Here is a 16,059-nt window from a genome sequence, read left to right on the forward strand (position 1 = left end):
ACTTGCTACTTCTGACAGAAAAGTTGTTATCACAATCAAAAAATGTTACTTCTAAGAAAACACTTGGTATCTGTGGTAGAAAACTTGCAAGTTCAAACAGAAAAAGTGTTATCACTGACGAAAAATATTATTTCTAAGAGAAATTTGTGTGTGTTCAGTAAAAATATGTTAGTATTAAGGTAAAATATCATTACTTTGATGAGAATGATTGTTTGCGTTAAAAAAAACTTGCTACTTCTGACATAAAAGTTTTTTATCACAATAAAAAAATGTTACTTCTACGAAAAAATTTGGTATCTTTGACAGAAAATTTGCTAGTTCGAACAGAAAAAGTGTTATCATTGACAAAAAATATTATTTCTAAGAGGAATTTGTGTGTGTTCAGTAAATGTATGTTAGTATTAAAATAAAATATCGTTACTTTGATGAGAATGGTTGTTAGTGTTAAGCAAAACTTGCTACTTCTGACTGAAAAGTTGTTATCACAATAAAAAAATATTACTTCTAAGAAAAAATTTGGTATCTTTGGTAGAAAACTTGCTAGTTCGAACAGAAAAAGTGTTATCACTGATGAAAAATATTATTTCTAAGAGAAATTTGTGTGTGTTCAGTAAACATTTAATAAAAAAGCCTTTTCAAAGTATTGCTTGGTGATGGGATATTCAAATAGCCATAAAGTAAAGTTGTGTGTGAAAAGGATGAGTACTTCAAGTTGCAAAATTGGTTTAGGAGGGACATTACGTAAAGAACTTGTTCTGAAATGCCTTTGAAAAGTATTGCTTGGTGTTGGAGCATTCAAAAAGCTGTAAACTAAAGTTGTGTTTGAAAAGGATAGGTACTTCAACTTGTAAAATGGGTTTAGGAAGGACATTATGAAAAGAACTTGTTCTGAAATGCCCTTTGAAAAGTATTGCTTGGTGTTGAGCCTTCAAAAAGCTGTAAAGTAGAGTTGTGGGTTAAAATGATGGGTAGTTCACCATGTAAAATGGGTTTATGATTGAAAGTATGAAAATAACTTGTTCTGCAATGCCTTTTGAAAAGTATTGCTTGGTGTTGGTGCATTCAAAAAGCTCTAAAGTAAATTTGTGTGTAAAAAGGATTGGTACTTCAATTTGTAAAATGGACTTAGGAATGACATTAAGAAAATAACTGGTTCTGAAATGCCTTTTGAAATGTATTGCTTGGTGTTGGAGCATTCAAAAAGCTGTAAAGTAAAGTTGTGTGTGAAAAGGATGGGTACTTCAACTTGTAAAATGGGTTTAGGAAGGACATTATGAAAAGAACTTGTTCTGAAATGCCCTTTGAAAAGTATTGCTTGGTGTTGGAGCATTCAAAAAGCTGTAAAGTAAAGTTGTGTGTGAAAAGGATGGGTACTTCAACTTTTAAAATTGGTTTAGGACGGTCATTAAGAAAATAACTGGTTCTGAAATGCCTTTGAAAAGTATTGCTTGGTGTTGGAGCATTCAAAAAGCTGTAAAGTAAAGTTGTGTGTAAAAGGGATGGGTACTTCAATTTGTAAAATGGGTTTAGGACGGTCACTAAGAAAAGAACTGTTTCTGAAATGGCATTGAAAAGTATTGCTTGGTGTTGGAGCATTCAAAAGCTGTAAAGTAAAGTTGTGGGTGAAAAGGATGGGTCCTTCAACATGTAAAAATGGGTTTAGGAAGGACATTAAGAAAAGAACTTGTTCTGAAATGCCATTTGAAAAGTACTACTTTTTGTTGGAAAATTCAAAAAGCTTTAAAGTAAAGTTGCGTGTAAAAAAGATGGGTGCTTTAATGTGTAAAATAGGGTTAGAAGGGACATTATGTAAAGAATTTGCTCTGAAATGCCTTTGAAAAGTATTGCTTGGTGTTGGAGCATTCAGAAAAGCAGCATAGTAAAGTTGTGGGTGAAAAGGATGAGTACTTCAACTTGTAAAATGGGTTTAGGATGGAAATTAAGAAAATATCTTGTTCTGAAAAAATATAATAAAGTATTTAAAAATGGGGGCTCTGGGGCCTTTGGGACGCCGGGGGCCCTTTGGGGCTCGGGGGGGCCTTTGAGGACCGGGGGCTTCCTTCGGAGTTGGGGTTGGGGGATCGGAGTCCTTTGGGGTTGGGGTAGAGGACCTCACGACACTGTTCAAATGGAACTTGTGTATTATAACGACCACAGAGTTTCACCCTCAAATCCTCTTCTAAAACATCTTCTAAAATCATCTGTTAAAATGTCTCTAACTGTTTCGCCGAAATAATTCCCTAAAATGTCTAAAACGGTTTCGCCCATTTCAACTTGTAAAATGGGTTTAGGATGGAAATTAAGAAAAGAACTTGTTCTGAAAAGATATAATAAAGCCTTAAAAAGTATTAAAAAATGGGGGCTCAGGGGCCTTTGGGACACTAGTGGTCCTTTGGGGCGCCGGGGGACCATTGAGGACCGGGAGCTTCCTTCGGGGTTGGGGTAGGGGGATCGGAGGCCTTTGGGGTTGGGGTAGGGGACCTCACTACACTGTTCAAATGGACCTTGTGTATTATAACGACCACAGAGTTTCACCCTCAAATTTTCTTATAAAACCTCTTCTAAAATCATCTTTTAAAATGTCTCTAACTGTTTCGCCGAAATAATTCCCTAAAATGTCTAAAACGCTTTTGCCCCTTTCAACTTGTAAAATGGGTTTAGGATGGACATTAAGAAAATAACTTGTTCTGAAAAGCTATAATAAAGCCTTAAAAAAGTATTAAAAAATGGAGGCTCAGGAGTCTTTGGGACGCCGGGGGCCCTTTGGGGCGCCGGGGGACCTTTGAGGACCGGGGGCTTCCTTCGGAGTTGGGGTAGGGGGATCGGAGCCCTTTGGGGTTGGGGTAGGGGACCTCACGACACTGTTCAAATGGAACTTGTGTATTATAACGACCACAGAGTTTCACCCTCAAATTCTCTTCTAAAACCTCTTCTAAAATCATCTTTTAAAATGTCTCTAACTGTTTCGCCGAAATAATTCCCTAAAATGTCTAAAACTTTTTCGCCCAAATAACCACTAAACGTAATTTCAGCGTGTTCCTTTTGTTTTTGGCATCCCTGCGCTGTCACATTTGAAATTACATAGAAACCCTGTCCCGCGTTAATCTCTTCATTTCTAAGTTGAGAACTTACACCCGGGAATAAGTCGCCTGGAAAATCGTATTTAGGTTGACGTTTATTATTAATTCACAAAAGGGAAATTAAGTTTTGTGTCTAATAGGACTAATTGATCTACTAAGGGGGAATTAATTTGTTATTTCTAAGGGGAATTATTGATTTATGAAAGGGGAATTAATTTGTTGTTTCTAAGAGGAATTATTGGTTTAGAAGGAAACACGTGATCCTGTTTCCTATTCCTGGATCATAACATTCGCCCCTAGCGTGCACTTGGCCAAACAACAACAACAAATAAATCGACCTTGGAAGAGGTGTTATTGACCCTGTCCCCTATTCCTGGATCTTAACATTCGACCCTAGCGTGCACTTGGTCAAACAACAACAACAACAACAACATTCCATAGGTGTTCTCCCTGGGGATTCCATGCCCATATTTGGTGCCCCGTCACGACTGACATTACCACGTGTTCTCCCTAGGGACTCTATGCCCATATTTGGTGTACTGTCACGAGTAGCACCCCCCTTTCTACTCATATTCTGATATTTATTCCGTAAAATCTTACTTAATTTTTGATTTCTTAAAGTTATAAAAGTAAAAACATTAAAAAAAAAAATTCCAGTAAAGTACAAATTATGGCTATCTCAAAATTTTGATTGGATTTCTTAGGAGAAGTGGTTGGCGTGAGAGGGGGGTTCGTCGTCCTCCAATCACTTTCGACTATTAAAAAGGGCACTATTCCTTTCAATTTCCAATCAAATGAGCCCTTTTGAGTTTCTATGAGAACGTTTTCTATAAAAACCTTATATGCCCCCAGGACATAATTTACAACCCTTGCGCAGAGGGGTTTGGTGGTTTGTTATCCTCAAAGATATAATTTCCAGAAGTTTCATCTACGTTGAAGAAAATACATATCTCAAAATTTTAATTGGATGTGTTTGTAAAAATGGTGGGTGGGCGTGGGAGATTAGTTGCTCTCCAATCACTTTCGACTATCAAAAAGGGCACTAGCCCTTTCAATGTCCAATGAAATGAGCTTTTTTTAAGTTTCTACGACAACACTTTCTATAAAAGCCTTATATGCCCCCAGGGCATAACTTATAACCCCTGCCTTGAGGGCTCTGAGGGGGTCTATCATCCTCAAAGACCCAATTTCCAGAGCTTTTAACTACGTTGAACAAAATGTATATCTCAGAATTATGATTGCATGTGTTTGGGGAAATTGTGGGCACAAGAAGGAATTAGTTGCCCTCCAATTACTTTCAACTATTAAAAAGGACACTAGCCCTTTCAATTTCCAATCGAGTGAGCCCTTTTTGAAGTTTTTACGACAAAGTTTTCTATAAAAATTTTGTATGCCTCCAGGACATAACTTAAAACCCTTGCCCTGAGGGATGTAGGGGGGGTGTCATCCTCAATGACATAATTTCTGGACCTCTCAACTACGGGGAACAACATGTCTATCTCAAAATTTTGATTGGATGTGTTTTCGGAAACGGTGGGTGTGATAGGTGAATTATTTGCCCTCGAATCACTTTCGACTATTAAAAAGGCCACTATCCCTTTGAATTTACAATCGAATGAGCCCTTTTTGAAGTTCCTAGGAGAACACTTTTAAAAAACCTCATATGCACCCAGTCCATAACTTACATCCTTTGGCCTGAGGGGTTTGGGGGATCGTCATCCTCAAACACATAATTTCCAGGATTTTCAACTACGTTGAACAAAATACCTATCTCAAAACTTCAATTGGATGTGTTTGGAGAAATGGTGGGCGTGAGGAGGGGTTTAGTCGTCCTCCAATCACTTTCGACTATTAAAAAGGGCACTAGCCCTTTCAATTTCCAATCAAATGAGCCAATTTTGAGTTTCTGCGAAAACATTTTCTATAAAAACCTTATATGCCAACAGGGTTTAACTTACAATCCTTGCCCTGAGGGGTTTGGGGGCTTCTCATCCTCAACGACTTAATTTCCAGAACTTTCATCTACGTAGAAGAAAATACCTATCTCAAAATTTTAATCGGATATGTTTGGGGAAATGATGGGCGTGAGAGGGGGGTTAGTTGCTCTCCAGTAACTTTTGACTATTAAAAAGGGCACTTGGCCTTTCGATTCCCAATCAAATGAGCTTATTTGAGGTTTCTAAGACAACAGTTTCTATAAAAACCATATATGCCCGCAGGGCTTAACTTACAACCCCTGTCCTGAGGGTTCTGAGGGAGTTGTCATCCTCAAACACCTAATATACAGAGCTTTTAACTACGTTGAACAAAATGAAAATCTCAGAATTTCGATTGCATGTGTCTGGCAAAACTGTGGGCGTAGGAGGGGGCTAGTTGCCCTCCAATTACTTTCAACTATTAAATAGGACACTAGCCCTTTCAATTTCCAATCCAATGAGCCTTTTTTGATGTTTTTACGACAACACTTTCTACAAAAACTATATATGCTCCCAGGGCATAACTTACAACCCTTTCTCTGAGGGCTGAATGGGGAGTGTCATCCTCAAAGACATAATTCCAGGACCTTTCAACTATTTTGAACAGAATATATGTCCCAAAATTTCAATTGGATGTGTTTGGGGAAATGATGCGTGTGAGAGGGGGGTTATTTGCACTGGAATCACTTTCGACTATTCTAAAGGCCAGTAGCCCTTTGAATTTCTAATCGATTGAGCCCTCTTTGAAGTTTCTACGATAACGCTTTCGGTACTGGTGCATTATATGGGTACTTCTAAAAAGTCAAGTATGGTTAATTCTTGTGAAATAAAATATTTTGAAGCTTCTACGAAAACACTTCCTACACGAACCTCATATGCCCCCAGGGCATAACTTACAACCCTTGGCCTGAGGTGTTTGGGGGGTTTGTCATCCTCAGAGAGATAATTCCCTGAATTTTCAACTGCGTTGAACAAAATACCTATCTCAAAATTTTGATTGGATGTGTTTGGGGAAATGGTGGGCGTGAGAGGGGGGTTAGTTGCTCTCCAATCATCTTCCACTATTAAAAAGGGCACTATCCCTTTTCAATCTCCAATCAAATGAGTTTTTTTTTAAGTTTCTACGACAACATTTTCAAAAAAAAACCTTACATACCCCCATGCCATAACTTACAAACCTTACCCTGAGGGCTGTGTCATCCTCAAAGACATAATTTTCGGACCTTTCAACTACGTTGAACTAAATGTCTATCTCAGAATTTTGATTGTATGTGTTTGGGGAAATGGTGGGAATGAGAGGGGTTTTAGCGGCCCTCCAATCACTTTCGACTATTAAAAATGCCACCAGCCCTTTGAATTTCCAATCAAATGAGCCCTCTTCGAAGTTTCTACGATAACACTTTGGGTAATGGTGCATTATATGGGCACTTCTAAAAAGTCAAGTTTGGTTAATTCTAATTAAATAAAATAAAATAGGATGTTATATATAATAAATTATAAACAATCTTGGGATATATATTTGCACATTAGAAGAGGGGGGGGGGGTAAAGCATAGCATATATTAAATACCTAACCTAACCTAGGTAACCCCCCCCCCTAAACCCCAAAAACAACAGTTTAAATATTGTAAACGCAATGAAAACCAGTCTTGTATTGCATTAGATGAAATCATTAGAAAAAATAACAAAAACTTCATTCTAGAAAAGTATAGAGATATTTCTGTGCTACGAAAGTAACTATATGTAGTAATTTGTTAATTTACTGCATGTTAAGCATAACTTTTCATACTTAACCAGTCCTTTCACACTATATTAACTTAAAAACCCTTAAAACCATCATATTCACCATCTAAAATTATTCCCACCACCGTAAGCAAACTGTTCATAAATTAAAAATGTGGAATGGAAATATAGATTCAACTTCTGAACATCCGTAAAAGGTTTTCTGGGAAAATTCTATTTATTAGTTTCCAAAGTTTACTATTTGCACATGCATATATTCTGTTTTTTGCTGCTGTATTGGCCTTTTCGTAGCATAATAAAACTATTTATTACATTGTTAATTCCACAGAATTCTAGTTAGTATTTTCTATATTACTGACAAAATATGCGCCGTAAGAACACAAATGCTTAATCTTAAGTTATGATAGCTTGAATGGTATTATGGTTTGGTCTGAAAGAACACTAATTTCACAATTCTTTCGAGGCTAGTACAAGAAAATTTTGATGAGGCTTACGTTTCTTGTCTACGTATAATCAAAGTTTCTTATTAAGTATAATCTATCTGCACGTCTGGTGAAAAAGCAACAGCTTACCTTTTTTCTGTAACCATCCTCGTAGCCCCCATCATACTCTCTGTCGTTTTTGTTTTTGTTTAAATGAACAGTAAGAAATGCCCAAAACGTTGCTGCAGCTGACACAGCCAATCCCAAAAGAACAACTCCGGTCAAGTTTACTGTATAATTTGCAGAATTGGAATCTGCCAGCTGAAAATGTTGAAGTAAAATAATAATTTCATACCACATATATGTGTTCTATATGTTTGATCCTTCGGTCCTTGTTTTTTAAGATAAATGTCCTTTCTTTTTGTCTTTCTTTGGTTCTGTTAATTATCCCCTTTCCTTTGTCTGGTAATCTTTAATTTTCTCTTGATAACAATAACGGCATTTTTTCCTTAATCGCATAGACATTTAAATTCGCAGATTGTTACTGCGCAACTACAAGGGTGACTCACCCTGGTTAAAAATTTATGTTTAGACAGGAATTCTGGTCGACATTGACGGGGAGGGGAAAGGGGAATAGGTTAATTCATTTGAGTTTAACGTTGAAACCGGTGGGTTTTGGATCGGCTGGAATCGACACGCTCCACCCAAGTGACTTTGCTGGTCCAGGGGCAAGGAGATTCTTGTTTTTTAGTTCTTGTAGTGAGTAGTGAGTTCAGAGTGAAAAGTAAGATTTCTTTATTTTATACCTTTGACTTTTTGATTAGCCTCGGCAGGGTCTAGAGCCTAGAGAGATGCTGAGATTAGATTAGTTTGGTATAGGAAGAGAATCCTATACTTAGAAGGAGATCTTTCCCCGGGGGAAAGAAAGAGAATTGGGAAGTTTAATGCTTATAGTGCCTGGGGCCAAGTAATGTGGAACTTTTATACCACGGGGAAAGTATGTGTCAGAACCCTGACTGTTTTTTTGCAAACTGCCTGAGACAGAACACGCGTGTGGAAGTTACTCAAACTCCTATATATATATATATATATATATATATATATATATATATATATATATATATATATATATATATATATATATATATATATATATATATATATATATATATATATATATATATATATATATATATATATATATATATATATATATATAGGACTTAGGGCAACTTCCACGCACGTGTTGTATACTCATCATTGGTCTTAGACCGCTGATCAGAGCAGAATGATGAAAGATGTTTGCACAAAAACGACAAAAGATGTAAGATCTTAGTTCAAAGATTTCACTTTTAAGAGTTTTCTGACAAAAGATGTAAGATCTTAGCACATTGACGAGTGAAAAAACGGCCCTAGACTGGGCCTACGTAAGATTTTCGTTCATATTAAAAATAATCCACTTGGAAACTATGGTCAAAAAACAGATAATAGCACACACTATCGTTTGCATAAAATCGTTTGCATAAAATTTTAAATTAAAAAATGAAGCAATAGGGTATGATTACTTCTTTCGTTTGACCCTGTTTACGTTTGGTTGCGATAAAAGTTCACTGAAGTCAATCTGAAGGGATCTTAATGCAACCCATGTTATACGCTCGGTAGATTTGTATAGATTCGCCCCCCTCCTTTGTACTCCAATTTTAGGAATGCATGTATTCATTCTCATTGTCACTGCAAATTGTTGGGTATCAAAACATAACAACATTCATCCTCCCTTAAAAAAAAAAAAAAAAAAAAAAAAAAAAAAAAAAAAAAAAATTGAACATTTTAGTTTACGAATTTTTGCGTAAAACTCGTAGAATAATCAAAATCGTCAATAAAGAAATAATCAAAATCGTCAAGATCAAGAAGAACTTTGCTGGGCTATGTCATCCCCAAAGGGATAGTTTTTGAGCTTTTGACTATTTTTAACAAGATGTCTGTTTCAAAGTTTAGATTAGATATTTTTGAAGGGATTACAACTAAAAAGCATAGGAGGGGGTTGGTGGCCCTCCAACCACTTTTCAGAATCCCCCCAACATGTCTTGCAAGTTTCAATTCAATACCCTCAGCCGTTCTTAAAATGTTGCAGATCTTGCTTTTTGATAAACTGGATGCACATAGTACCATTTGATTTAGTATAATATACCCCTAAACATACTCCACGGATACACCTTGATGCCCTTAGCCTTTCCAAACACACCCAGAATCAAATATTTCCCCATTTTGTTATGATAAATCCTGCATTGAAAAAATAAGAAAACTGCATACAAGCCTTATTCCTAAATGTACCTCGAAATTTTGAAATTAATATCTTCAGTTATTCATTAGATATTGCTGATATTTCCTTCCTTCAAGTGTTTTGATTGTATTTGGTAGCCCTTTCAACATTTCCTTAATGCTTAACCTTAATACCCTAAGCCTTTAACAATTGGTAAATTACGTAACATATTGCCTTTGCCCGAAGCCTAGGGGAAAGTGTATCAACCCTGGAGGCATAGTTGTTTGTTCTTTGAACTATTTTGAACAAAATAGATATCTCAAAATTTGGATCTGATGCATTTGGGGGATAAAGGTATTAGAGGGGGGGGGTAGCTGGTTTTTCTTTGATCAGTTTTGACTATTAAAAAGGCCACTAAAACCTACGATTTCTATTCAAAGTTTATACTTTGAATTTAAAGTTTATACAAGGGCCACACCTTCAATAAAAACCTTATGTGTTTACAGCACACAACTTGCTTAGCTTACAACCTTTGCCCTGGAGGCAGGGTTGTGTTCACCCCTATAAGCCTATTCATTTGGCCCTTGGACTATTTTAAAAAGTTGCGAAATTTTTACTGCATACATTTGGGGGGAAAAGGTGGGGAGAGGGGTGTGCTAGATACCCTCCGATATGTTTGGACTCTTAAAAAGGAACTAGAAATTTCAATTTCCAATCGAATGAGCCCCTCCAAGTTTTGTACGATCAACTCTTCCACAAAAGTAGCGGGGCTATAATACATTTAAATGGTCCCATAGAAGATGAACATGGGATTTTAAATGGTCCCATAGTAGATTCCCATAGGATTTTGAATGGTCCGATTAGGGGTGTACAAGTGGAGCTCCTAGTCCCTTGCACCTGTGCAATACGGTTCCGGGTGTTCTTTTAAAGGGAACTCAGATGGCGAGACTCCCGTCACACAACCCTCTGGACTCCAATGGCGTCAAGCGACTTACCCCGTTTTAAACGGTCAAGTGTAATATTTATGACCCAATTTTATGTAACCTTGCGTCAGGACCTATGGGGAATCCCTGCTTGTAACCGAACAACAGCGCATACCTTATGTGTGTTAGATTGGTTAGAATGGTAAAATTCTGGGAGAAGATAATTAGGCTATCTAGAGTTCGGTTTCTTAAGGCAGCTTATTTGGAGAGCTTGAAGGACGGTGAACGTGATTTATGGTCAAATCAGGTCAAGAAAGTACTAGATCTTTGTAGCATTCTGGAAATGTGGAATGAAGGATAAGGCCCAAAGGATGAAGTCCAGTCAGTATGGAAGAAAGTCCAGCGAATCTTAAACGACCAAACAATTCAAGAGTGGCAAGCTCATAAGGACCAATCAATGTCTTTGAGGTTTTTACTCCCAAGACTGTTGGGCGGAGGAGGTTTACTTTAAATTTGGGCTGAATAAAGAGGATTGGAAGAATTTGTTGTTGGTAAGAGGGGATAGTTTGGATTTAGGCGAGGAAAGGAAATTTTTGGGAAAGTTTAGGCTGGCGGCTGACCCTTATTTTTGCCCAATGTGTTTATTGGTGAATGAAAACTAATTTCATTTTGTATCCGAGTGTGAAGAGCTATCTGAGTTGCGGAATAAATGTTTTGGAAGAGTGTTTGGGAGTGAATGCTGGTTAATTGAGCGGATGGCTGAGAGGAACGCATGTGCTATTAAACAAATGTGTAAGTGTCTTCGTTTAGTGATTAAATATAGGGAATCATGTTTGAGGGGATAGCCTATTACTATTTTTAGGATTTGAATTTTGTATATGGTGTTTGTTGGTTAAAAGTTGAACCTTGGTGTGTTTCTTTTTTGTCGTTTTGTTGTTCTTTTTTCTTTTTCGATTTTTATTATTTAAAGTTGTATTTTGTTCCTGAGCTTTGGTTTGTGGATTGTATTAATACATTCTTAGACCACACTGGCCATACATGACAAATGAAACTCAGAGAGGAAATAAAATAACAAAATGAAAAATAAAATAAAAAAAATGGTTCTGTTCTGTCATTGATAAGTAAACTTCGAAAGGTTTGATTTGCGTTGGTTTCTTTTTCTTTTCTTTTTTTGTTTAGCACTGAGGACGACTCGGTGGCAGTCCTTGTTGAAATATTTGCTTATTTCTCCTTCTTCATGGTTTGCCACTGGCTGACGAAATCCTCGTTTTTTTCACCTTTTTTTATTTTATTTTTCATTTTGTTATTTTCCTTCCTCTCTGAGTTTCATTTGTAGATTGTATTATGTGTTGCTATGGCCCACAGGCTTTTTGCAATAAATCTTATCTTATCTTATGTGAGGTCTGCACACACCTGGATCTTATATAAGGACAGCGTACATCTTACGTAATGACAGCGCACACATCACTGTCACATGATACTTTTTTGATATTTTTTTTGCCGAAAGTTTTAAATTTTTTTTTCTTTCTTTTAACTTAATGGCGGCATACATTTCATCTTAGGTCAGCAAACTTTGCATAATGACGGTGCGCAAGTTAAATAAGGACAGAGCAAGCATCACTGTCACATATTACTTTTTTGACAACTTATTTCTTAGCCGAAGCGTACAAAGCGTTTTTTTTCTTTCTTTCAAATCGTTTTTTCTTTTAGTTCTTTGACCTCGCTAGGACTCGAAAGGTCAATTTCCATTCAATGGCTCAGTGCCTTAAGCATCAGAACCAACAAGATATTTCAAAAATTCTGTATCGAGAACTACATTCTAAAAATAATCTATTGCGCGACACCTGAAAGTTCCCAGTTTTCGCATGTTTACTGCCAAAATTTGGCACGCAATCGAAAAAATATTGCTCTTAATGTATTTTAGCGATAAATTAGAAAGGGGATGATGAAATTGTGCAAACAGCTATTAGGGACACATCCTAAACAAAAAATCTTTAGAACATCGGCACTACAAATAAGTTTCTATTAATTAAAACAAATTTACAAAAATATTAAAACAATGATTAAGCAGTTAAAAACACAGCGGACAAAAAATAAAACGTGAAGAAAGTGACAAAAAAAAAATACAAAAACAACAAAAACATGTATGAATATAAGAAAATGACTCCTAGCAGCTAATTCCAGGGGGAGCGGGCTTGCTGTTGTGTCTTTTTTTAGGAAAATGGTCAATTATTGCAAAAGTTAATCTTAATTAACTGAAAGAGTGCACAAGTTCTACATTTTACTCATATTGCAAGGGGTTTTTAAGGAGCATTTAATATATTTTTCTATTTTTGTGTGTTTTCTTAGAGAAAGGCCCCCTCCCCTCGCTTTTGAAAACTTAGTATTAAGTAGCTGAAATAGTCCAGAAATTCTTCATTTTAGTCATATCGCATGGGTAATTAAAGAACGTGTAATATATTTTTTCTCGTTTTTGTGTTTTTTCTTAGAGAAATGGACCATTATTACAAAACTTAGTATTAACTAGCTGAAATAGTCCGTAAATTCTTCATTTTTGTCATGTCGCACCAGTAATTAAGAAATATTTAATATATTTTTTAAATTTTTTATGTGTTTTCTTAGAGGAAAGGACCATTATTACAAAACTTAGTATTAACTAGCTGAAAGAGTACATAAATAATTCTTTTTTTTGTCATTTCAAGTTTTTCTTTGAGAAATGGTCCCGCTATGCAAATTTAGCCTTAAGTTGTCAAAAGAGAGAGAGTATTAGTAAGTTTTTTTTTAATGATGTCAGAGTTGGACTCTACTTCCAAGTTGGTTTTCTATGATAGTTTTACGCTTGTTAGATTCTTTGATTTTGATTTTTGCTCAATTTGGTTTAATAGAGTTCTTTAATTATCTTTGAAAAAACGGGATTTTGTATTACTCCAAAAATAAGCTGGTGAATCTAAATTAAACAGATACATTTCTTGAACAGCGAGAGGTGGGTATTTCTTTGCTAGAGCATGATACTCCAATCAACTCACGCCACAGTACCACACTATAACTACTTTATGACACCCTGCGAAACCCGTCATCAATATTGTAAGCGTTTTCTAACGTTTTAACACCCTCAATGGATATATTTTTTATTACTATTTACTACGAACGATTCCGGCACTGTGCCACGCTATTGCTACTCTGCGGCACCCCTCTGACATCAAATCACCATTTTTAAAATATTTTTCAGGCATTTCTTTTGCTAGACTTTACACATTCAACCCATTGATTCAAGCTTATCGCAACTCAGTCCATTCATGATAACCTTCAAAACACTCCCATACCATCACGGCTTTTAACGTCTGCCATCCACGTAACTTCCCCAACCTCAGCACCCGTGGGATATTTTCAATCTTTTCACTCCAAAAATAAGCTGGGGAATCTAAATTAAACGGTATATTTTTTTTGAACAGTGATAAGTCGAAATTTCTTTCCTAGAGCGTGATACTCCAAGCAAGTCAAACAAGAGTACCACACTGTAACTGCTTTGTAGCACCCCTGCGACACCTTCATAGACATTTTAATTGTCTCTAACGTTTGAACACCATCAATGGCTATATTTTCTATTGCTATTATTTTCCAATGATTTCCGGCACTGGGCCATATTATTACTACTCTGCGACACCCAACTGTCATCACATCATTATTTCTAAAATATTTTTCAGACATTTCTTGTTAAAAATTATCCATTCAACACATTGATGGAAGCTTATTGCAATCCATGCCATTCAGTATAACCTTCAAAACACTCCCACAGCATCACGGTTTTACACGCCTGTCATCCACGTGACAACCCTTCATCATCCCTAGGATATTTTCAACCTTTTCAGTCCGAAAAGAAGCTGGTAAATCTAAATGAAACAGTATATTTTTTTAACATCGAGTAGTCGGTATTTCTATCCTAGAGCGTGATAGTCTAAGCAGTTCATGCAACAGTACCACACTATAACTACTTTGTGGGACCCCTGCGACACCCGTCATCAACATTTTAATAGTCTTCTTACGTATGAACACCCTCAATGGATATATTTTCTATTGCTATTACTTTTCAACTATTCCCGGGACTGTGCTACACTATTACGACTCTGCGGTACCCTTCTGACATCAAATCATTATTCCTAAAAGGTTTTTTAGACATATCTTGTTACAAATTATACTACATCCATTGATCAACCCATTGATTCAAACTTATCGCAAACCCACCCATTCATGATGCTCTCCCAAAACACCCCGTCACTACGACATTAAACGTCTGTCATCCACGTGGCCCCCCTCATCACCCCTAGGACATTCTAAACCTTTTCATTCCGAAAATAAGTTGGTGAATCTAAATTAAACAGTATGTTTTTTTTGAAAACCGAGAACTCGGCATTTCTTTCCTAGAGCGTGGTACTCCGAGCAATTCACGCCACAGTACCACACTAAAACTGCTTTGTGGCACCCCTGTGACGCCTGTCACCAACATTTCATGCGTCTTCTAACGTTTGAACAACCTCAATGGATATCTTTTTTATTCCTATTATTTTCCAACGATTCCGGGCACTGCGCTACACTATTACTACTCTGAGACTTCCTCACTGACATCACATCATCATTCCTAAAATATTTTTCCTATATTTCTTGTTAAAAATTATACATTCAACCCATTCATTCAAGCCTACCGTAACCCGAGCCATTCATGATGCTCCCACAAAGTACCCCGTCACTACGACATTACACGCTTGTTATCCACGTGGCATCCCCCCCCCTCCTCCTCCCTAGGCTTTTTTCAACATTTTCACTTCAATAATAAGTTGGTGAATGTAAATATTGCTATTAATTTCGAAAGATTCCTGGCAACGTGCCAAACTATTACTACTCTGCTGCATCCCTCTAACATCACATCATTATTCCTAAAATGTTTTTCAGACGTATCTTGTTAAAAATTATACATTCAACCGATTGATTCAAGCTTATCGTAACCCAAGGCATTCATGATGGTCCACAAAACACCCCGCCACTATCGATATTACACTCCTATCATCAATTTGTCATCTCTCCTCATCACCCCTAGGATATTTTCAGCCTTTTCACTCCAAAAATACGTTGATGAATCTAAATTAAAAAATATTTTGAACAGCGAGAACTCGGGATTTCCTTCGTAGAGCGTGATACTCCAAGCAATTCTCGCCACAGTACCACACTATAACTGCTTTGTGGAGCCCCTGCAACACCCGTCATCAACATTTTAAGCGTCTTCTACCGCTTGAACATCCTTGATGGATATATTTTCTATTGCTATTATTTTTCAACGATTCCCGGCACTTTGTTACACTATTACTACTCTGCGACATCCCCACTGACATCAATCATCATTCCTAAGATATTTTTCAGACATTTCTTGTTAAAAATTATAAATTCAATCCATTTATTCAAGATTATCGCAGCAATTCATGATAACCTTCAAAACACTCCCACAACATTACGGCTATACAAGCCTGCCATCCACGTGGTATCCCCCAATTAATCCTAAGATATTTTCAACCTTTTCACTCCGAAAATAAGTTGGTGAATCTAAATGAAACAGTATGTTTTTTTGAACACCGAGAATTTGGCATTGCAACCCAAGCTTATCACA

General features: G+C 36.6%; 1 protein-coding gene across 1 annotated transcript in view; it reads right to left on the reverse strand.

Annotated features, from left to right (window-relative positions):
- Positions 1 to 16,059, reverse strand: part of LOC148955861 (uncharacterized) — a 101,179-nt gene that overhangs the window by 38,360 nt on the left and 46,760 nt on the right. The window contains exon 2 of the mRNA XM_089108389.1: positions 7,371 to 7,541. Coding sequence (XP_088964515.1) covers positions 7,371 to 7,541 — 171 coding nt within the window. The remainder of the gene's footprint in view (positions 1 to 7,370; positions 7,542 to 16,059) is intronic.

Source organism: Artemia sp. Qi Xiang Cuo, chromosome 2 (assembly GCF_049724085.1).
Source record: "Artemia sp. Qi Xiang Cuo chromosome 2, ASM4972408v1, whole genome shotgun sequence".
In the NCBI taxonomy this organism is placed as follows: domain Eukaryota; kingdom Metazoa; phylum Arthropoda; class Branchiopoda; order Anostraca; family Artemiidae; genus Artemia; species Artemia sp. Qi Xiang Cuo.